We start from the raw sequence: 24,652 nt of genomic DNA on the forward strand, positions 1-24,652 counted from the left end.
GTTTATAAGCTTATAAATTTAAATGCTCTGTGCTGCTTTGAATGTACTGTATAATGCAATTTAATGATTTTTCCAAATCTTTTAAGTGGATCAAAAGTCATTGACTTTGCATTTAGCAAGATCTGAAGGAACTTTTAACATTTCCTTTTTTTATACCATTTTAAGGAAAAATTGAAGCATCAGAGGTTGTCCAGGCACTCAAGATATTGGGTATAAATATTTCAGAACGTCAGGCAGAAAAAATCTTACAAAGGTTTGTATTTGTTTATTTCTGCTCAGTGTTCTTGAGCTTGTATTTCTTTAAATGGTTGTACGTAAGCATGTTTCTGTAATTCCAGCTCGAAGTTAAAAAGATGCATTTCTAATAAGTGTTAACTATTGCTTAAGAAAATGCAATACTCATCTTTCATTCTTAAATGTATACAGAATAGTATGAATTCTTCTAATATGTAGCCCTTATTCCATCTTTGAGGCTAATGCTAACACATTTTCTGTTCATTCATTTATTAAGTTAAAAAATGCTTTTAGAGTTGCACATTAACAACTATCACAGCTGCCCTATTGTAATCTGATATGTATATTATAAACTCTTGTATTCTACATAATGAATAGTAATTGGCTTACACTTTAACAACAAGAATATTTTCTGTTGGCTTTGTGCAGCGAACTAAAGATCTGTGAAGCCCCTTCCAAATGTAATAGTAGAGATTTTTCACACACTTGTGTGAAGCTGGGTTTACACGTGTGCATAGGACTTAAAGTCTGAAAGTTTGTAATCAAATGAAATAATATTTCTCATTGCTAACTGACTGACACAGTGAATAACAGGGATCCAGGTTTTCTGTTTCATGTGGGGAAAATGCAGAAAAACACAGGTTTTCCCTTTTAAAGGAGAAAAACTCGGATTTTCCCCTTTGAAGCAGGAAGCTGCTGGCAGGGAGCAAACTGTGGGCAGGGGGCAGCGGTTAGTCACAGCTAATCCACTAGGGGCTGCTGCCCAGCTGTGGAGCTGTCACTTCCTTTCACCCCGATGGGCAGGGGCTGAGGTTGCGGTTGCGGACAGAGCCAGGGCTGTGAACCTCTCTTGTGCTCGGATCTTGATGCCAAAGAGAAGGAGGTGCCTAGCCCTCCATAGTGGTCAGGCAGGGCCTTCCTACCACAGCACTGAGATTCCCAGCCATGCAGGCGGTCTGTCTGGCCCCTCTGCAGCAGCGGGGCCAGGCAGGGTGACAGGCTCCCTATACCCTAGGGCATTCCTGAGGGGTGGTAGCATGGCAGGGATCCTGGGGGCAGCATCTGGGCTACTTCCATGGTGGAGCTGCTGTGTTGCTGCCCCTCAGAAATACCCTGGGTCTGTGCTCACTGCATGAAGGGCCAGCAGCAATCCCATAAGACTTGGCATTGCCTGCTCCAGCTGCCACAGTGCCTCCTTGGCCTGAGCTAGCCATGCACCCAGCCCTGCCTCAGGCTGGGCTAGGCCTCACGTGGCCCCAGCGTCACAAGTGGGAGGGGGAAGGATGCAGCATGCCCTGTGGAGGCTGTCCCGCCAAAACCAAACTGCTCCCCCCACACCCTTCCCCGGGGCAAGATGGGGAGGGCTCAGCCCGGCAGCATGGAGGAGCACGCCAGATATAGGCTTCAGCAACACAAGCATGGTGAGAGGTGCAGGGAGCCGGTTGTCCTGCCCAGGTCCTGGCACTGTGAGGGGGTGGGCAGACCCATGGTGCAGCTGGGAGTCTCAGTGCTGTGGCAGGAAGGCTCCATCTGACCCCTTCGTGGGGCCTGGCACCTTCCCCCTGCTCCCCATGGCAGCAGGATTGGGATCTGGGCACAGGAGATGTCCACAGCCCCATCCCCTGCCCCTGCCTGTGGTGGCAAGGGGAAGCCACAGCTCTGCAGCTGGGCAGCACTGCCTAGTGGCTCAGCTGCACACACTACCCCCTGCCTGCAGCTTGCTCTCTGCCAGCAACTTGGGACCCGTGCAGCACCAGGAGCACAATGAAGAGTTAGGGAGCTGGAGCCATTCCTCCTGGAGGTCACTAAACTATGTATGGCCTATCCGTTAACCATTTAACAAATATAATTGGAAGGGGTTAAATGAATAATATGTTAAATTATATTTACATTCCTACCTGCAGGGAAAGCTGGCAGGGCAGGGGGGTGCAGGTGACACTGCCAGGGCTTGGGGGTGGGCTGTGGTTTGGGAGTGAGGGGCAATGGTATGGACAGGGGCAGGGCACTGGCATGTCAGGGCTGCTCAGTGCCACAAAGCAATGGAGTGGGGCAGTTGCAGTTGGACCCGCATGCTGGTGCATCAGGGAGCTGCTGCCGATAGAGAGCAAGTGAGAAGTAGGAAGGGGCTGTGGGCTGGGAATGAGGGGCATTGGCAGGGCTGGAGGGACTATGGCTTGGGAGTGAGGGGCACCAGCATATCAGGGCTGCTCAGTGCCACAAAGCAATGGGGGGACAGCTGCAGCTGGACCTGCATCCTGGTGAGCAAAGGAGTCAGAGGGAGCTCTTATTTTCCATGATAAAAAACCCAAATCACATGCCAAACTATATAGGTATTTAGAATTAATTTTATTATAACAGTTGAGGTACTAGTAGGTTTCCAAATTGGATTAAAATTGTAAATATATCAATAAAACACTGTGTTCAACTGATACGTATATTTATAGCAGTGTTTCATTTTAATCGCAATAAAATGTAGATTTGGGGTTTTTTTTAACAGAGAAACCAGGATCCCTGGTGATTAAATAAAGTTTGTGTGTTAGGGATTCTGTGGTATGTCAATGCTGGAAATAAAAATAGGCTTCAGGTGAGATCTTGGGTTTGAATAACAAATATTTCTTTTTAAACATGGATGTAATAAATCCAAAAACCAAAACTGAAGACAGTTCTCACAGGGGAGTGGCAGGTGGAGTGATCATATATTCAGAATATGAAAATGGAGACAACTTGTGCTGTGAAAGTATACTTGTCAATTCTTTTAGCTGGCCCAATCCTGAACTTTAGGTCACAATGCAAGGTCTTACTTTTGAAGATTATAACAGAAATGACCCCACAAGACCAAAAACTCCAGGCATAGTTTCATTCTGCCTTGTGGCTGCTAGGGCAGAGAGAGTATTAATTGAATAGTTGTAAGAGGAAGCCTAATCACAGGCAAGCCTCTGAAGAAATGGGTGGCTGGATTTGTCAGTACTTCTTTGTAAATAAAGCCCAACTCCTGGAAAATAATAAGTTTCTGCCCTATATTGTGTGTATAGCAAGGTAGGATAATTCCAGTCGGGGATAATAACTTTGAATCTGATGATCCCACCAGATGTGGAGTAGATACTAGAGCACTATTATGAGGTATGTTTTATTATTCCTGATTTACAGGTGGGAGAAGGTTTGTCTCACAGATTAAGTGCCTTGCTAAAGGCCACTTGGGAAAGTGGTGGAAATGGGAAAAAACACAGGAGAACTGGTTATTGGTCTCCTGCTTTTGACCCATGGATATGCTATTGAATTTCCTATATTCCTTCCACTTACTTGGCTGCCAGAAAATGTCATATTCCAGGAGAGTAAACCTTCTTATTTTGCATCCAGAATTGAAGAATGCAATAATAATGCTCAAAGCTGGAGATTATGCAGTACTATAAAAAGGGGCACATATTAGATGTGCTAGGAGATGTGGCTAATTCAGCCTGAGTTATAATGTGGAAGCCTAAGTTAATTATCAATGAGGCTGCTACTCACGCAGTTCTCTTGTTTAATTTATTTTACTGTTCCCCAGAAGTAATTTATTTTGTAATTTATTTTGATTTTGTTTCAGCATTGATGCTGATGGGACAATGACAGTGGACTGGAATGAATGGCGGGATCATTTTATGTTTAACCCTGCTACAGACATTGAAGATATAATCCGTTACTGGAAACATTCCACTGTAAGTTTGGCTTGCACTTTAGTGCAGCTCAATTTTATACTTATTACATGTGATTTTTTTAGGCATCATAGAATGCCTCACCTGGATTTTGGTCCTAAACTCATATCTCTGGAAACTAATCTTAGTATTTCAAACCTTCTGAGAAGCTTCAGGCTTTTACTATATTTTAAATAACATACTATCTGGGTGTTTATACATATGCTCTGGAAATGAATGGGGGAGGCGCTTTAATTAGAGTGACTCCGAGAGCTGCTCTAATTAAAGCACCCAGCTCCGAGAGCTGCTCTAATTAAAGCTGCTCTAATTAAAGTTTTGTCAAGTAAGCTTTAGATAAAGCGCCCCCACTGCCATTTTTAAGTGCCGGGACGCTGATATACGAGATGCTGGGGCATGCTAGTTATCATATTTGATTAATCGAGTCTGCTTGACTATAGGCACTCTAAATCACAAAACCATTTTTTCTCCAAATATGTTGTTATTCTCATACAGCTATTCCTGTTTAAGTTAAAAATGCTACTCTTAAAATACCTGTGAATTAATATATGTGACTAAGTTACCTCTAAACCTCTTCCCCAGTATTCTGAATTGTTTTTATTTTTAAATAAAAATAAACATCCAACCTTTTTGGTAATAATTACCATTCCTATTTAAAAACTTGTTTCTCTCTCCTTTTAAGAGCAGATGTAACTTATTTACTAAATTTGAACTAACAGTGTTAAATAGAGTAGTGCCTTTTCTTTGTCATATTTATGCATGTCATGATGAAAATTAAAGGCTGTGTTTAAACTACTAAAAAAAGGACAACCTTAAACTTCTGACTTGGGCAATTTGGTCACTTACTTGTAATATTCCTCATCAGTCCAGTCGAACAGTTACTTTAACTAAACATCTGTAAGTACATGAAAATTTGCTTGGCATCTGTTTGTAGGTCAGCCAGTCGGAGCTGTTAGTAAAATAACTGAGCAGATGATAAAGGACCAGAAGTTATTTGCACTTTGCTTTGCATCCTAACAGGTGTTGGATATAGGTGATAGCTTGACCATTCCAGATGAGTTCACAGAGGAAGAAAAAAAATCTGGGCAGTGGTGGAAACAGCTGTTATCAGGAGGAGTGGCTGGTGCTGTGTCTCGAACAGGAACAGCACCGTTAGATCGCCTTAAAGTCATGATGCAGGTAGGTTGAAACATTGAAGTACCTTTAATTCTAGTAAGTCATTTTTCCATTTTCAACAGGGAATTGCTCTTGAAAACTAGTGGCATTTTAATTCTAGAGAAGCTTTTGAACTGTTTAGTATGTTGTATTACTTTAGGGTCCCGATCCTGAGATAATCCATGACTAGCTCTTGTCAGTACAACAGGTTGCAGGATTAGACTGTAAATTTTAGAATATTTTTTTTCTGCCTCGCTGTTGGTATGTGAGTTAGTTTGCTGCTTTTCTTCATGTATTCAAAAATTGCACTTTAAAATAAGGTTTTGTTTACAGTGTTTTCTGCAGCATTCAAATTAATTTTTTAGCATCTGAAAAAGTTAACAAAAAAGATAGAAAATTAAGGTCACCAAAATCAATTATGTTGGTATAAAATAACAGTGTATTATTACTATGATGGGATAATTGTATTGTTGTTGTATATACTTTAACATTTTTATATGAACTTTACATATACTTGGAATGACAGGACTTTAATTTAATTGCTTGCATACCACTGCATAGAAAATATCATATATCCTAAAAAAAGCACATTCCACTGTGCATTTAGGTTCTGCATGTTGAGGCATTTTCTGCGTTCAATAGAAAACAAGCATTCGTATTCCTTTTTGACCCAGTATTAGATTTGGAAGAAATATAGCAACAGCTATAAAAACAAGAAATACCTGTGATGATGATTTTCAAAAGAGTCTTTAATTGACAGCCTTTTCCATCAATTAGATTGTAGTACTGGTGATCTAATACAGACATTTGACTGAGACCTGTTAATTTTAGTAATCCTTTCTTGGGCTTTTTTAATCAGTTCATTTGTTTACTTAAATTTTACACTTAAGTGCTCTGTTTCTTGACTCCACATATCTAACTTGAGGGTTTTTTTTTTCTTATTGTTATTTTAGGTTCACAGTTCAAAGTCAAATAAAATGAATATAGTAGATGGTTTTAAGCAGATGCTGAAAGAGGGAGGTATCCGATCCCTTTGGAGAGGAAATGGTGTTAATGTTGTTAAAATTGCACCTGAAACAGCTATTAAGTTCTGGGCATATGAACAGGTAATGTATTAAATCAAGGGGAGTGCTGAATACTGAAAACAAATAAACAAAACCTGAATGCAAATGATGATGATCAAAATATTTATGATGAAGTTATCATAGAATGTAGGAATTCTAATCATAGACCAGGAATCCATTTTGCTAGTTTAGAATGACTTGATTTGACTTCATAGTCACATTACTTGCTAATATGCAGATTATTGCTTTTATATTGTGAGCAATATATGTAAGAAATTAAATTTGTCATAACTTTTTAAACAGCTTGCCTACCTGCATAGCTTTTATGGAGTGGTGCTGTAATCTTAACTGCTTAAATCTTGGTTCTACATGGCAACCACACAAAAAATTAGCACTCTATTTTATTCTAGCACATATCCGTGTACAGGATTCCAGTTAAATCAGATGTCGTTATGCTACCGTAAGATGTCCTTGCCCTCAATTTCAGAGTTATATTTGTCTCTGAATCAGCATTTACATAACAAAGGCCTAATCTTTTTTTGGAAAGAGATCTCCTTTTCAGTTATGGTTTAGGATACTAGAACATCCAGAAATTGATATTTGCTTTCTTGTTTAAGATGGCTGCATCTTACCAGAGTTAGAAGTAAGACCAAAGTAACCTATAGTACATCACTCGCATTCACAATTCCTGTACATGATTCTGAATACCATATTTCAGTGGTATTTCGTAGTCTTTCACTAGTGTGCAGTGCCCATCTTTCTCAGCATTTTGCACCTTAAGTTTTGCTCAGCTTTTCAGTGACAGAAGTTGTTCTTCGTTCTACCTGAACATAACATTTATACTACCTCCTGCACATAATACTCAGTCTTTCAGTCCTTGAGCAATTTGAAATTCTGGGTCTGCAACGAATGCAGTGTTCTGCCCCATTACTTACATGTGATTGTATGGGAGATTAGCAGAATTTGGCTCCCTTATTGTCTGTCCCAGAATTATTTGAGTCAGCTGAGGACAAGGTCTACAGCTCTTTTAATATAAAGGATCTTTATGGGTTGAAAAACATATAATACTTTTGTGAATTATAATGCAAAGAATTGGAGTAAAAATCTTGCTGGGTTTATTAGGTTAATTAAACCCCTATAGTTCATGTGTTTGGGCTTGTATATTGTACCATATTTCTGCTTTTTTTAATGGAACCTGCTTGCCTTAGACATATAATACCTTTGTTTCTTACCTATACAGTATAAGAAACTATTTGCTAACAAAGATGGAAAGATAGGTATGATCGAAAGATTTATATCTGGTTCTTTGGCTGGCGCAACTGCACAGACCTCTATTTATCCCATGGAGGTAAGCAAAACAAGACCTGTTTCCACTGAGATCAATGCCCAGATCCTGGTGACTTCAGCTGTGCCTAATTATTATGTTTGCTTGTATTCTATAGACTTACTGTTTCAGAATCACCCATAATGCTCCTGCATATTTTCTGTGATCCTGCATGATATGTTCTACACCTGGGTTTTTTTCCTTTCTGGTGACTTTATTATTTCTTTGTCATTTTCAGATTTTTATTTAAATTGACTTTAAAAGGTCATTTTTTTTTAATTGGGACTGAGTCATGTTTTCCCTTTTTATAAGCCATAAGCTAGTGTTCTACTTCTTGTAGCATGGATTTCATATTAATTCCCCATTCAGAAAAGCACTCACATTCAGGGCACTTTTTAAATGTTTGTTTTAAGATTAATTGAAACAGGGTATATGTAGAATGATCCATCCCCTCATGCTCTCTTAGACAGCAAAGGTCTTAGGCTTAGGGATGTTCTTAGCCTGAAATTACATCCTTGACTGAGTTTAATAGTCCCTGATGGACACTTCTTCTCTAAATGTGTTTAATTCTTTATTTTTTTTAAACCCAGTTATACTGGACATTACCCAGATTCAGTATATTATATTGACCTCCACAACATCCTGTAGCAGTGAGTTCCACAAACTGATTATGTGTTGTGTAAGAAAGTACTCTCTATTGTTTTCTGACTGATAACTTCATTGGCTGTCCCCTAGTTTTTATACTGTTCACCTTTTCTACATCATTAATGACTATCAGATTCCCCTGTCATCTCCTTTTTTGTTTTTGAAGCTGTGCAGAGAGTGGGAAGTAGGGAAAGATTTAGGTAGAGGAGGTGAACTGTGCAGAGGAGGTTAATCAGCTCTGAGTTTCTCTTTAGTATAGGCTTTGTAGATCCACTTGTTATTCCTTCCCATGCTACATAGGACCTGAGAGAATAGTACTGTAGTAACTTCTGTTGGGAATGTAAAAGGGCTGCCTAGTAACTCTTTCTCATCCTACTGTCTGACTATAAGATATAGTATTTTCCTAAAACCTCTAACTCATATAATGCAGCAGAGGTGCTTGTACTGGGGTCAAGATGTTGGGATCATTGTGGATAGCTTTCTGAAAACTTCAGCCAAGTGTTCAGCAGCAGTCAAAAGGACAAATAAAATATTAGGAATGACTAAGAAGGAATTTGAAAACTAAACAGAAAATATGATCGTGTCACACCTATACTTTGTATAATGTGTGTAGTTCTGGTGTCCCCCTCCCTACATTTAAAAAAGGATTCAGTAGAGGTCAGAAAAGGTACAAAAAAGGAGCAACAAGGATGTTGAGAAGCATGGAAAGGTTTCTATACAAGGGGTGACTAAATAGGCTAGGACTTCTTATCTTAGAGAAAAGATGACTGAGGAGGGGATATGACAGCAGTCTAACATGAGGAATGTCATGGAGAAGTAAATAGGGATTTACTGCTTCCTGTCTCTCACGCTTATATAACCTGGGGCTGATTCAGTGGAATTGTTAGGTGGTAAGCTTAAAACAAAAATAAATTGTTTTCCCTCCAATGTAATTAGTCTGTGGAACAGTTTGCCATTAGCTGTTGTTGAGGCCAACAGTGATTCAAAAGAAAATTGGATTCATGCAGGATAGGTTCACTAGTGGATATTAAATGTGATAGGGGGGCATCTTCTAAAATAGGGCTTCCTAAGGCTCTGAACACTGGAAATTGTAGGAATAGAGGGGCAGGGGGAAGATCAATCTGACTAGGCCCTACATTTTTTTCCTTAGCATCTGCTGTGCCACTATAAAATACAGAGTACAGGGTAGATGGACTTGTTGTCTGACCTTATACAGCATCTCTTATATTCTCCAGTCTATTTCAGCACAGACTCACCAGCAGCAAGGTTTGAATCTAACATTAAATGTTGATTCATACTGATAGCTTTCTCATAAAGGGGATAAAAACCAACTGCATTCTGTACTAATGGTGATGGTTTTTAAATGGAGTCATTTCTGTCAGTCCAGTCAAATGATAGATGGCTTCTGAGTACATAGACATTTTGAACTATAAAACAACATAAATGCTGTATCATAGGTCAAGTATCTTAGTATGTGAGAATGGACAAATTGTTCTACTATAAAGTACCCCTCTCTTAATACTACCTTAATACTACAATTAAGTGGCTGGTATGGTGCTTCTGACCAGAATAGAAAGCTGAAGTGCCAGCATGAAGGAACTGCCTCCTGTGAGACTTATAATTAGGCCAAATTCCTGCTGTATTCTTCACTTCTGTATGCTAAACTGCTGTGTAGAATCATGTGTACTGTTAAATAGCTGTAGCATGTCAATAGTGAACAAAGTGATCTCTATATATTTTAATTTCCCAGGGTGCCTTGAAGCTTCTTTAATCTTTTTGTTTCATCAGTCTCGGATGCAAAATCATGATCCTCAAAGATTTTCGAAGAAATTAGTTCATGTTCCTTCACAGTCCCTACTTTTATGCGTGGTTTATACAATTATTTGTAAACTAGAACCTCAGTTAAAAGTTCAGCATCTGATGTCTTTTGAATTTATTTTTTAAAAAAGTCCGTCTTGTGTATAAAAAGGGGATGGGAGGACAGAGCAAAGCTTTAAGAAATTAATATAGGCTTTCACTGTATTTGACTCTCAAATTTAACTCCAGAGGGAGGTGTTCCTTTTAGAAATAATAAAATCAGTTGTGACCAAACCTTAAATGTAGTTATTACAAGAGCTGGTTCAAGCAGGAAAATGTAAAGAGGTTGTCTTTTGAAACCATGGTGTAATATGATAGATATTAGATAATCCTATATAACTGCATTTTTCTCTGTTAGGTTTTAAAGACTAGACTGGCTGTGGGCAAAACAGGACAATATTCTGGGATGTTTGACTGTGCCAAGAAGATTTTAAAACGAGAAGGTGTAAAGGCCTTTTACAAAGGTTATATTCCCAATATTCTGGGTATAATTCCTTATGCTGGCATAGATCTAGCTGTTTATGAGGTGAGTAGATAAGAGATGCAAGTAGAGTAAAAATGTAAACTAACTGTAAAATATACCTCACTTGCTCACATCTGTAACTTGCTTGTTCAAGTGTTTCACTCAACCGATTATAAAACAAACAAACAAAAAGCCCACATTGTTGTAATCCGTGCCAGTTTTGAACATCTTCCTCATCTTTATCATGTGTTTGTTTTTTTTTCTGGAAGAAATCTACTTTGGGGACACAGAATAGCAGTCTTGGTTTCTCCTGGTTAGCTTCTGTCTCCTTGGAATCACTGAGTGCTCTCCTGGCATGAGTAAAAATTACTCCTATGGATAAAGATATGATTTACTTTTAGGAAGTGGATTTTAGTGACCATAAATTTGGATGTTGGCCATCTAGTGGTTTCAGTGCAACATGTTCATATCCTTCCTAGACATCTCTGGCGCCGAGCATGTCCTTGCCTTGGATCATGTTAGGTTACCAAACCCTGCACTATTTTTTTTTTCTTTTTTACAATATTTTTTTTTCACAGTTCCTCTCATGAGTGAGTGGATTACAGTAATCTGATCCCATCATAAATATGGTTTCTCTGATACTTCGGGCTACCATTTTGCTTCTACAAGGAGTTTATGGTGTTGTTTTTGTCCTTTAGAGCCCTAAATAGGACCCCAAAGTTGACCTGGATCAGCCAACATGATTGTGAAAACACACTGGCTTTCTCTCCATATGGTGAAAAGTGTATTTAAAAACACTGTAACACAAATCTGCTAACACAGTAAGCAACACTCATTTTTCCAGTCTAGACAGGGGCTTGGTGACCCAGTGCTTTCCTTGATGTTATCTATTCTGGAACTTACTTTCCAGCTGTCCCATGGTGTGAAATACCCTGTATTGTCATTCCCTGTACATGGTTCATAGCACATATATATTTCAGTTGAAAAAATCTAAGTGGAATAGAGGCAGTAAATTTCAAGTATAAATAACCTGATGTTCACAATAAACTTTGAAGAGGCATTTTAATACTAATTTATTTACTACATTTTTTTACTTATTTTTTGTTGCTTGTCATTCAGCCCCAAAGCATTTTTTTCCTCATGGTGCTGAGTGCTCTGTCTGATCAAGCAAAATGCTTAACTTTAGAGAGAAGAATAATGTCACAAAGGTCAGTGGCACATGGTTAAGGGCTTTGGATTGGGCTAGAGTGCTCACTGAGTACATAAATGGAAGCAAATGAATTCTTCAAAATTGTAGCTTACCATGAAGTCTGCATAACTATCTAAAGTTTTATGTACATTCCATGCAAATCCATACTTTATTTTCATGGCAGGCTTTGAAGAATACATGGCTAGAACATTATGCATCAGACTCTGCTAATCCTGGTGTCCTTGTGTTGCTGGGATGTGGTACTGCTTCTAGCACCTGCGGTCAGTTAGCCAGCTACCCTCTTGCACTTATCAGGACTCGCATGCAGGCTCAAGGTAGGTCTCATGGTACCAGTGCCTTGGGCCCCAACAGGAGCAGGGATTTTTATTTAAAGTAAAATAAGACTCCTGAGATATCATAATCCTTCACTCCAGTGCAAAAAACACCCAGGGTGCAATATCCACTTGCTGTCTAAAAACGTTCTCTAACCCTGTACCACTTTCTACTCTAACCTATACCTAGAGGTCCTGCACACACCATGAGCAACTGACTTTGCCATCCAAAGCCCCTGCCACCTAATGGCTTCCTCATGCAGTTAGCTCACACAGTGATCAAATGTCCTTTCAATCCCCTCTTGGGGATATTTGCAAATTGAACACCCAAGGCCTCATATTACAAGTTTTAATGACTATTTCAAAGATGATTCTTATCTTACCATACCATTCCATTCATAGACTTTTTGCAAATTCAATCTTGAAACACTGTATTCCTTGTTCCCAGCATCTTGTTCAGAAGGCCCTTCCAGGACTTCAGTGGTCTGGTTAGAAACCTCCTGGATTTCCAGCCTAAACTTACCCATGACCAATGTATATCCATTCAGTCTTTTTACCAGTATTATTATTACACTTGTATTTTTTTCTCTCTGTTTTCCTCCAACCATCCTAATGTATTTATAAAGATAATGTATATTCCCTCTCAAAATTTAACTTGTTTATGGAGCTCCAGCCCCAAGCAGTATTTAGTAAAAGCAAAACACCCATTTCTTAAAAAAAAAAAAAAAAAGTCCATTAAAGGATCAATGAGACCAACTACATGATAGAGGGGACTAAGGAATCTGTGACCACTGAGGAAAATAAGACCACAACTGAAAGATCACTTACCAACTGATACATCTAGATTGGAAGAAGAGAGATGACAGAAATTTATAAAAATGAAATATATTCCCCCAGCAATAGAAGTAAAACAAATGAGACTTGGACAACACATTGCTAGGAATTTGCTCCCTGGGGAGTGTTTCATGGAGGGAGTTTCATAGCCAGGGTCTTCAGCTGATACAGGCCTACCCCAAAACTAGATATAGAGGCCCAAGTTCTCTAAGCTATTCCAGCACCAAAACTCCCTTTTTGGAACAGACTTGCTTGTTGTACTAGAACAGTGATTCTCAATCACAGTGCCACGGCACTTGGGGGTGCCACAGCATCCTTTTAAGGTTGTTGCACAGTATTAGCACTACTAGGTGTGCAAACACCTACATGATTCTCAAGGGGCACATACACAAGTGACAGGTTCCTGAAAATGCTCTACAGCTGTGACGTAACACATGCATGGCTGCAGAGTGCTTTTAAAATGACTGATCACACAAAAAAATAACCCTGGTCAAATGAGGTATTACATTAAGGTGCTCTAAAGGAGAACACCTAAGGGAACTTGTGTTCCTTCCAAGGTTATTTTTTTGTGCAGGGGGTGGTGCTACCAGCCCATCCATGTCCCCTGGGCTGTCAGGGGGTGGGGAGGGGAGAGGGGAGGGAGCTACAGCTGCTTTGAATGGCCAGAGCTGAGGGGGGTGGTGGGAATGGAGTCCCCTTGTTGTGTGGGCCTGTCCCAGCTCTCCAGACCCTAGCCAGACACCTGTATTATGAGTGTTTCTATAAGTTAATGTTTATATAATGTTAATGCAATTTTTGATGGAAGTTGACCTTGTAATTCTTTCCTTTTCTAGCCTCAGTGGAAGGAGCCCCGCAGCTAAACATGGTTGCTCTCTTTCGAAAAATAATTTCTGCAGAAGGGGTCCAAGGACTGTACAGAGGCATAACTCCTAATTTCATGAAGGTGCTTCCAGCTGTCAGCATTAGCTATGTGGTATATGAAAAAATGAAGCAAAATGTTGGAATAGCATGAGCAGAAGAAAAAAGGGGAGAAGTCTTTACCCCTGACAGGAAGATTCAAACTGAAATGATTTTTTTTAAATAATTGATTTGTTCTCTTAATTGGAGAATAGATCTTTGTGCAAAAATTCTAGAGCTTTTTCTTTTGTCCTCCCACCCCCAAGTTGGAAGAAACTGCCATTAGTTTCCATCCCACTGTTCCAAAATAGCTAGCAGCCTTGCACTTTAAAAACATGTCCCTGAGTTATAAAAATCAAGAAACACAGCATCTTTAGTCAGTTACCAGTTAAAACACTATCAGGAAATCATCCACAGTTTAGCTCCGAGCTTTCATTTTCTTATCCCCTTACTGTGTACTTAACTGGGGTGAAGCCTAACTTGAAGAAATTTTATATGCATTTGTATTACAAAATTCAAATTTAACTTGTCCTGCTTACTCTGTGAATACTCAACCAATTCACAACTAACCTTTTGTATTTATCTTTTGTAAAGATAATACTGCTTTTTGGTATATTAAAAAAAAAAAGTCCTGTTTAAAGCACAGCACCAAAAACACATTGCTTTAGATGCAGGCAAGAAAGAATAATGCTTAAAAATTAGTCCCGATCATTTTGTTTCCTTGAAGAGAAAACTCTTGGCTTATATTATGACAAATGAACGCATAGGAAGATGTTGCTCCATGGTATAGAATACCTCAAGCTGAGTCAAATCCTATTTCTTTTGATGGTCCAGTTAAGACCTTTGTAGGTTTTTCACTGGGTTGCTTTCCATTTCATTTGTAAATACTGATACCATTAATCAAGACAGTCTTGCTTCCTGTTGCAAGCTTTATAGCATCCTAACATATAAAAGTATAAAATAACTCTTGGACCACACTGATTCCAACTCCTGCAAGTTGTGAACTAGGAATTGCAGTTTCAGGGTAAAGAATATATCCAGTATTACACTGATGCCACCTTCCTTGCTTTTATACTCATACATTCCTGTTAATACAGTCAGCATAGCCAACAGCTCAGGGATAATTATGATTGCCTTGGTGGGGCTGGGAATGCTTTCCTTGTTAATGCCTTAGGACAAATCCCTTTTTCTTTCCTCAGACAGGTTGAAATCTAAGCATTATCCTTCTTGGTGGAGAAGTACTGTTTATACTCCAAGGCTCACATTCACTCCCATGCCTCTGGACCCACCTCCAAGCTCAGGGTGTGATACTAGCACCAGAAAATGAGACTAGTTTATCTGAGTGGCTGTTAAAGCAGACCTCAGGTTTCTCTTATTAACAAGCAAAGATCCCAACAAATCACCCACAGCTTATGCACTTGCTTATTAATGAGTCACCATTTCCCAACTTCCCCTGTATCGGGAATACATATATTTATATATACACACTTCCTGAATGGCTTCCTCATTTTAAGGCCTGTTTTAGGTGCCTGCTAGCCTGAACATTGGCACAAAGAATTAATTTGTATAAATTCTAGGGAATGGAGTCAGACAGAATTCCAGCCTATCCATACCATAGACACAGAGGTAACCTTTGTCATTCCTGAGTTGTTAACAGCTATGTCTCAGTTTTCTGCCTTTGGCTTGCACCCTGAAATTCAGCTGGTTTGAGCAGAACCCATTTGCATACTCAGCCTCATTGCTGTCAGTGCAACCTCAGTGTGACAGCAAGTGGTCTGCCTTGTCTCAACTGTAGCATCAGGGCTATAATTTTCATAAGGACTTGAGCTGTGTCCTTCAAGTAATACAATCTGTTAAAGAAAATCTGTGGTCAGTGCAATTTCCAGCTGCAATGTATTTTCAGTTGTCCCATGTCTGATGTTTTAAAATGGCAGCTTTTTCTGGCTTTAACTTGATCTCAATCTTCTAGGGCAGGAGTTGTCCTCTAGGGGAGGGGTACTTTGGAGGGCCCTAGGGGGTATGTGTGAGTGGGCAGGGATGGGAGTGGGGTGAGGGCAGCGGTACCCCTGTGGGCTGCGCAGGCACAACCCGGGCAGCCGGACGCATGGGGGAAAGCTTGAACATGGTGGCCGCTGCTGCTTCCCACCACCCTGCGCTGCAGCCTCCCTGCCACTCCCGGCCCTGCCCCCCACCACTCCACATCTGGCTGCGCGCCACCCCCCTCCATCCCCACCCTCCCACTCGGCAGCTGAGCTACTCTGCTCCACGTCCGGCTGCCTGGGGGTACAATGATCGAAAAAAGTTGAAAACCCCTGCTCTAGGGAAACCTCAATGTTCTGCATTTATTTTAAAAACCAAAGAGTAAATCACTTCACACCAATCATAGTACTTGAGTACCACATCTTTCTGATCTGAATGTCTTTTTCTTTACTGTTTTCTCTGTACTTATATGTGATTTACAAGATCAATTCTGTTTCTCAATCATGTTGTTTGACCGTAACCTTATAGTAGGTGTGTTTGGTGTGCAATATGAAGATGACCTAAGCAGTGTCTGTCTATTAGATGCTGTCCATTAAGTTAATATTTAAGTGCTATTATGAGTGATAATTGCAGTGGTGATATTTTCGACTTTGGGAGTACATGCAACTTGAATTCTAGCTTCTCACTATGTGCCTTCAAATGGCTGTGTTCAAATTGTATACTCTTAGCCTGTTTAAAAAAACCAAAAACCCTGATGTTTACTTTTATAGATCTGTAAATCTACCAGTTTATAATAAATGTCTTTTTCCTAATCTGGCTTGTGTAACTATTTTGTAGCTCAATAAGGATATGTAAAGGTGACAACTTCCCTTTCCCTCCAGCATGTATGTGTATGATAATGTCAAAATAAAAATAGCTGTTCAGAAAACAAGTATTAAGAACATTATTTTCATGCATAATTTGGAATTTTGGAGCGTTATTTATGGCCTACACTACAGAATCAATGGTTGTGGGACAATTAAGATATATGAGACTATGTAATATCTGGTCACTCTAGTTCCAGGCGTTAACATGGATCAAGGGAGATGATTAAAACCAAGATTTGATGTTGCCTATGCTCACAGATAGAGCTATAGTTTACACATCAGGGCCACTGAACATGTAAGAGTTACTTGACATGGTTGATGGTTGTTATAACTCAGTGCTTTATCCAGCAATCAAAGGATCAATACAAAACTTTTTCAGAGTTGCTGGCTTAATTGTACAGGTAGCAGGGCTAAGCAGTGAGAAAGCAGCCAGAATTGAAAGTTCCTTTTTGAAACCCCAGTTCTTTGCATCACCTCTTCATTACCCTTTTTAAGGTCAATATTTCAGAGAGAAAAAAGTCCCAAATTTGAACAGCTTTTGTCATCTATACCTCTAAACAATTTAAAAAGATTTAGTACTGACTGGTTTCTTATATACTAGGGATGAGTTAAGGACTGTGAATGTGATTCCTAATTCAATGACCATTTTATCATTCAGTTCTATCTGAGAAACAAATACATGAACGTTCAGGGCTGTTATGGGACAGACTCAGTCACGACTGCGGAAAAGGATGCAAAATGTAGTGCCCACCTGTTTTATGATGAAGTTGGAGATGATGGCAGGAAATTTAATGTTGTTTGTGTATTGATAGTTCTGCTATCTAGCATGAACTTGAATGTTTTGTGAGATGGAACTTGAATGTATGATGGAAAAAAATATCAGCTTTTCCTCAAACTAGTAAACAAATTAGTATGTATAAATATATCAGTATTAGGGCTGTCAAATAATTGCTGTTAATGAGTGTGATTAATGCATTAATTTGTGTTTGCATTATTTTTTTAATGAGCGTTAATCGCTGCTGGTACCGGGGGAAAAGTGACTCTTCCACACCCTCTGCTGTGTGCCTGGCTGTGCGTGCTGGGGGAAAAGTGGTCCCGCTTCCTTACTGCTGCTGGGCTGCATGTACGCACACAGAGGCACAGGCACAGACACCCAGCCAGCCAGCCAGGGTCCTGGGAGCAGACTTGGCAGCTGGATGCAGGTGAGTGTATGGGGGGTGGAGGTTGGAGGGCCAGCTTTTGGGGGCTGTCTAGACCAGGGGTGGGTGGCCAACCTGCAGCTCCAGAGCCACATGCAGCTCTTTAGAAGTTAATATGTATCTCCTTGAATCTTTGCACAAGCACACGGTGATGAAATGGAAGCTGGTTACCATGTGCTTGTGCAAAGATTCAAGGAGACGCATATTAACTTCTGAAGAGCCGCATGTGGCTCTGGAGCTGCAGGTTGGCCACCCCTGGTCTAGGTTGTTTGTACGTGTGTGAGGTGGGGCAGGTGCTTGCTGGCACTGGGGGAAGCTATCTGGGCACTAGGCCTGAGGAAGGGCAGGGTGAAGCACCTGCCCCTCCAACAGGGGAGTTGGGCTGGGAGGGGGGGGGCTCTTTGAGGGCAGTGGGGAGCTCCATGGCCAGGCCAACAGCATAGCATGTGCTTGTGGCCGGAGTGCAGGGCCAGGGCACTGGGGGCCAGAGTGAGGGGCACTAGCAATTATAAATAAATGATAGAATTAAATAATAGAAAAATTGGGATTCTGTTATTGTCTAACTGTGTGATTAATCACAACTACTTTTTTCAATCTCGCGATTGTGATTATGTTTTTTAAATCATTCTACTGCCTTAATTAGTATTAAAACAATAAATGACCCCAACCTTCTTATTGAGACAGCTGAGTGCTACAATCTCCTTTCCAATGTCTGGTCCTGACAATGCCACAGAATACAGCACCACATCTAGCATTTGCTTCATGAAATAGAAAATTGATCATAAATCTAAAGCAATTTATTCATACCTGCTTCTGTAACATCCAAAGTATTCTTTCAGTTATGACTTTCGGAAGCCCTCTAATGATCATAGAAGTCACCATCAGGGAAACATATCTGATTTCAGGTTTGAAGTTATGTCACTGATGGGTTTGTGAAGCTACCAGCAGATGTCATGCATGTAGTTTCCTACTTTTCCTTGTAAACTGGCTTAATTCTGGACCTTAGTGAAATGCATTTCTTTTTCTTATGTCTGTTTACATAATAGTTTGCTAAAGATTCTATAGCTAACATTCTGCAGTTAGATGGATATTTTCTAGAACAGCTTAAGGAATGCCTTACATATATAGAAACAATATTCTAAGGATCAAGCTGCAGTACAGCTGGGCATTTTTCATCTGTAGATTTTACAATATGGAGATAATTATTATCACTTTACAGTTGGAGAAACTGAAACACAGAAATGGTAAGTAACTGTCATCTATCAGGATGTCCTTAAAATCAGAATCATAGTATAGAAAAGTAGGGTTGGAAGGGACTTTGAGAGGCCATCTAGTCCAATCCCCTGCCTGAGGCAGGATTATCCCTATTTACAGCATCTCATACAAATCCATTGTCTAATCTCTTAGCCAAATTACATGGTCAACTCTGATACAATACAAGACATAGCACCCTAATTGTTACAGGTAAAAGCAGAGGGACCATGGTAGGTATTGTCCTGCTGCTGCAGTTTGTATAAAATACATTCACGAGATCCCAGGAAGAGGCCCATGCCGTCTGCAACAGAGGAAGGCAAAACCCACAGTTCATACCGATTTGACCTCAGGGTAAAAGTCCTTTCTAGTCCCAAATGTGATAATAGGTTGACTCTAAGCAGAGGGGCAGGAGTCAGACCCTCTAGCCAGGAACCTCCAGGTTTAAGCCCCAGCAGGAGCGTTGGCACACCTCAATCACAATCCTCAGCTTTGGCTGCAGCCAACACACAGTCCCTCTGAGGAAGGCTTAAAAAAGAAAGCTTAGACACATGAAGCAGGAAGGGGAAAATATTCCCTCCCAGCCCCATGCAGCAAACAGTAAGGCCCAGAAGCATGTTAAATACCCATAGTCAAACACAGGTATAGCTATTCCAACATCATCCCTAATCCAATACTTGTCCAACCTCCTCTTGAACATCTCCAGTGATGGGGATTCAACTACTTCTTTAGTACGTTATTCTATTCCACTGCTTCACCTGTTTTCCTGCAACTTCAAGTCATTGGTTCATGTCCTGCTTTGCAACAAGAGGGAAAAGGTGCTTTCTCTCTTTATGGTAGCCCTTCAAGTATTTCAAGACTGTTTTCATGTCCCCATCATGGGGCCGCTACCCTATTACTAAGGAGTAGAAGGTCAGGGAACTGCAGGCTGTCTCCAAGACTCTACAAGGACAGTTGGGAATTAAGAGGCTCTGAAAGAAGCAACCTGGGTTTGGTTCCCAGACACTCATACTACAGCCATGGAGGCACCAAACATCTGGACTCAGTCTGGTCTTTAGGTTCCGTCTCCTTGGCCTAAAGGAAGGATGAAAGTTCTGGGCAGCCTCCACTTCTCCAAAAAAAATTCCTGACCAGGCATATGCATCAAAGGTCTGGGTGGCCCTCATAAATACACTGTGATTTAGGAGGGCAGTTGCCACAGAGAGAAGCAGTTGCTCTGTCCCAAGTGTGGGAAGCAAAATCAGAACCTGCAACACAGAGGCTGCAGTGGCCCCATGCCATTACTAACAGGCCTGATGGAGAAAAGGCCAGACAGGTGACCCAAGGGCATGTAGCTAGAGCCTTATGAGGCCAAAACCCCTGGGTGAGGCCTCATTTTGGCCCTTGTAAGGCTTGGGGAATGAACTCCAGACCACAGGGGCTAAAGGAAGACAGGCAGTGATCCTGCATGGAAGCTAAGTATTTTGTCTTGTATGTTTATCTATATTAATGTATAACGCCAAAAAACTGGATTGTGGCTGTGGGGTTAGATGGAGATCATAGGGGCAACTGGGGAGGCACTGCCAATATATGGGGGAATTGAGACTGGTAAAAGATGATAAACTAGGAGGGGGCCTAAGTCCAAAGTAGTGAGAGAGGGGAGCCTGAAGCTTCTAGGAGACTGAGTGAGAAGCCCTGCTTGAGTGAGGGTATAAGGATCAGAGCAGACTGGAAACTTGATGATAATCAGGGTGAAGCAGGCAGCAACGGCATTTTTACATGTGCTCAGGGGGTGGGTGGGGGCAGGGCTTTAAACAGAACATCTCCGAGAGCCACTCTAATTAAGGTGCCCACAGCATCTCGTGTATCAGTGTCCCTAGGCTTCAAAATGGTGTTTTATCTAAAGCTTGTTAAATGAGCTTTAGTTAAAGTGCCCCCGCCACCATTTTGAAGCTTGGGGATGCTGATTCAAAAGATGCGGAGGCTGGCTGGAGCACGCTAACTAACATGCTCCAGCAGACTCAACTGAGTCTGCTCTGACACGCTGTAATTACAGCGCATTGGAGCAGCCTCCCAGCTCATGTACAGGCACCCCAAAGGCCTAACTCCAGTTTCTGAAGCCAACCTCCTAATATATGGAGAAACTTGAATGGCAATGATATGGCAGGTGAGAAACTGAGGCTAGTTCCAGAAAACAGGAGCAGGGATACTGACCTAGTGTGAACACCCAGGGGTGCCATGGGCATCCCTGAGAGGTGCTAAGTGCTTTTTCCTTTTAAGAACCTTTTCCACACTGAATATGCCTAGCTTGTTCAGCCTCTCCTTGTATGACTTGCCTTCCAAGTCCTTTATTATTATTGACACCTGCCTCTGGACCCTCTCTAACTTCTCCACATCCTTTTTTGAAACTTGGAGCCCAGAACCGTACACAATACTCTAGATGGGGCCCAAACAGTGCAGAGCAGAAAGGTAATATCATATCCTATGTCTTGCACTTAGTGCTTCTAGTGTACCTGGACTTCAGCAAGGCTTTTGAGATGGTCCCACGTGACCTTCTCATAAACAAACTGGAGAAAGTGTGGGTTGGACAAAACTAGGGTAAGATGGATAGGCAACTGGCTCAATTGGTGCAAGAAAAGGGTAATTTATAAATGGATCCATGTCAGAATAGCAGGAAGCTGAGTGCAGTCCTACGGGGGGATGGGCGACTGGTGCCACCTTACTCAGGGGGGGCATGTGCCCCCCCAGTGGCCAGTCAGCGACTGGGGCAGGGGGGCTGCAGCCAATTTCGCTCCTGCCTGCACCCTTTGCCCACTGCCTAAGCAGTGAGCATGGCTGGTTAGGGGGTGCACCCCTGTGCACCCCCTATGCATCACCACTGACCAGGGCACCTAGTTTAAAGCCCTCCTTACTAGGTTGCCCAGATACATTCAGTTCTGCTGAGATGGATCCCATCTCTTGATAGCAGGGCTTTGGTTTCTTTGCCCATGGATGGTGTTCCAGGAAGGACTGCTGAGAAGAAATGAGATCTACCTGACAACGTGGTGGTGGGGGGAAGTTTTTTTGTGCATGTGCTTGTTTTTGAGATCAACACTTTCTGGATGTGAAGGCTAGAATCAAATACCTTCTCTGTCCTCTCTCCTCTAGACTAAATAATCCCAATTCTTCCCTTGCTGGTCATGTTTTACAGACCTCCAATCATTGCACTCCTCTGTACGTTCTGTAGTGTACCCACATCTTTCAGGAAATCATGGCAAATGTAGATACTGTACTCCCTCATGCTAAACCAGGTAGAAGGATCACTTCCCATGACTTGCAGATAAGAAAACAAAGTTAAATGTCTCCCATGACAAATAAGGTGAGGGATGGACCTTTTTAATTGTGTGCTCAGATGGTTTATTTCCTATGGCATTTTCCCAAGTGAATTCTCTGTTGCAGATTCCCCTTCAGAGATGGGCCTGCTGGAGCTGATATTTATTAAAAAAGATATCGAGGTAGTTTGTAAATGCAGACTGGTGCTGACTGGGGCTGTTTCAGAAGAGGGAGAGCAGGGAACCCTCAGTTCTTTGAGATCTGGGAATGGAGAGCTGAGGGCAGGTAACCCTGCAATGCCCCGTATACTTTCCCTTTCTCACCCCAGCTCCTGTCTGCCAGTTTTTTTTGGCGGGGGGTTGTTTTGGTTTTGTAAAGAGATCAACTGAAGTGAAACAGTAAAGGAACAAAAGGAGGGGTTTTTGATTTGTTTGTTTTGGGGTTTTGGGGGGGTGGGGGGGGGCTTGCCTCTTCTATCTGGGTCCATTATGACATGTTATAAAATGCAAAAAAATGTTCAAGTAAAAACCCACAAAAGAGAGATTTAAATGGAACTTAAAAAATCCAAGCTGATAGTCCAGATTCCTAAACTGAACTTTCTCTCAAATTAAATTTACTCAGAAATTCTTTCCCAAGAAATGTCAACAGTATCTGCTATAACTCTGATTCATAAAGGAAATGCATTTGAAAATATTAACAGAATTCTGGGTTTTGACTGCCCTATTTTTCCCCTAACATTTCTCTCTTGTATATTTCCCCATGGGGAAAGTCTCCAGTGCAAAAACCTTTACTACCATACTTTTATCACCAAACTGAAGTTTCCAAAATCAAATGCTTTAAAGCCCCCAAAATGCAAAAGGTCTTGGTGTCTTTGTTTAGGCATCTGTTGCCACATGTAGACAGACTCTGTAACTGATACTTTAATTTGAGGTCTGCATTACTGCAAAATGAAAATGAAGTGGATCAGATGCAGGGAAAAAAGAGACCAACCTATTTCAAAGAATCACAGAGATAATTTGAATGGCTGTTCCCTACTGGAAACAGACTTACAGATTTCAGGGCACAAAAAGGAAAGAAATATCAAAGGGTGTGAGTACCTTACATGAAAACAGGCTCCAGTTCTTAAGAGCTATTGCAGTAAATGGATTGTGGAGAACATGAACAATCCTCTGTGAAATAAACATGAGTCGCTTAGTGTTTCCACCCAGTGGATGCAGAAGCAAGTTGCAGGATTGCTCTGGATGAGGCAGAACTCCAAGAGCCTGTTAAGGGAGTAGCCAGGAAACCTGAACTCTGGTGCTGCTGGTGGCTGTTTCAGAATGGTGAGAGCAAATTATATACTAAAAATAAAAAATTAATAATAATACCTTTTAATTTAATTTTTTAAAATATTTTTGTCCTGACTTGTGTGTTTGTGCTGTATATATATACAAGTGATTGCATAATAGCTCAAAATGAAGTCTTTCTTTTGTATATTGTGGGTGGGTATGGGTGAGTGGGTATGGGGTTTGTGGGGAGCTGTGGGGGTATATATGTGTGTGTGTGTGTGTGTGTGTGTGTGTGGATGTGGGTGGGTGGGTGGGTATGGGGGATTTGTGGGGGGTGTGTGGATATGGGTGGGTGGGTGGGCATGGGGGGCTGTGGGGTGTGTGGGTGCATGTGTGGGTGTGGTGGGGTGTGTGCATGTAACAGTGAGCAGGGCTCCTCCCAGAGGCATGCAGGTGTGTGTGTGGGTACAGTATTTGTGGGGTGTGTGCTTGTGTGGGGGGGAGGGTGTAGTTGTGGGTGTATGTGGGGAAGGGTTTGAGGGTATGTGGGGTGTGAAAGGAAGCCCTCTGCATGTGTCCCCCTGAGCCTATCAGCACCCACCCCCACCCTGCAACAGCCCAGAGCCCATCTGCCCTGCGGCACCTCTCTGCCAGCACCAATGGCACACAGCCTCATCCTGCCGAGCCTGCTCCACACTGCCCAGCCATGGCACATCCTGCCGCCCCTGGGCATGCAGTGGGGCTGGGGCAGCTCCTTCCAGCTGCCACCGCTGCTGGCCCCAGCTCCACAGTAATGGTCGAAACTAGTGCATGCAGCCCCAACCCCACATGCCCCATGCTAGCTCTGGGCTTTCCAGAAACTGTTACTTTGTGCAGCTGGGGGGGGGGGGGGGGTGGCGGGCGGGTGAGGGGGAGGGTGGAAAGTGGCACCTTTCCCTCACCACCTGGGAAGTTCTTGGTGCAGCTGCCCAGAGCCTGTGCCATGCTGGGCTGTGGTGCAGCTTCATCACCACTGCCTCTGGGGTGCCCTGCAGCTGCTCAGCACTGTTACCGTGGCCTTTACATCCTTGTTGGGACTCAGCCTTTCCAGCCTCAGCTCCCCCTCCCCCCACTT

At 41.7% G+C, this 24,652-nt stretch overlaps 1 protein-coding gene across 1 annotated transcript in view; it reads left to right on the forward strand.

Moving 5' to 3' along the window:
* SLC25A24 (solute carrier family 25 member 24) overlaps positions 1 to 16,475 on the forward strand; it is a 38,129-nt gene extending 21,654 nt beyond the window's left edge. Inside the window, exons 3-10 of the mRNA XM_006270418.4 lie at positions 166 to 253; positions 3,818 to 3,929; positions 4,944 to 5,102; positions 6,032 to 6,184; positions 7,383 to 7,490; positions 10,327 to 10,494; positions 11,805 to 11,955; positions 13,620 to 16,475. Coding sequence (XP_006270480.1) covers positions 166 to 253; positions 3,818 to 3,929; positions 4,944 to 5,102; positions 6,032 to 6,184; positions 7,383 to 7,490; positions 10,327 to 10,494; positions 11,805 to 11,955; positions 13,620 to 13,798 — 1,118 coding nt within the window. The 3' untranslated portion in view covers positions 13,799 to 16,475. The remainder of the gene's footprint in view (positions 1 to 165; positions 254 to 3,817; positions 3,930 to 4,943; positions 5,103 to 6,031; positions 6,185 to 7,382; positions 7,491 to 10,326; positions 10,495 to 11,804; positions 11,956 to 13,619) is intronic.
* Positions 16,476 to 24,652: the final 8,177 nt, after the last annotated feature.

Source organism: Alligator mississippiensis, chromosome 5 (assembly GCF_030867095.1).
Source record: "Alligator mississippiensis isolate rAllMis1 chromosome 5, rAllMis1, whole genome shotgun sequence".
Lineage (NCBI taxonomy): Eukaryota > Metazoa > Chordata > Crocodylia > Alligatoridae > Alligator > Alligator mississippiensis.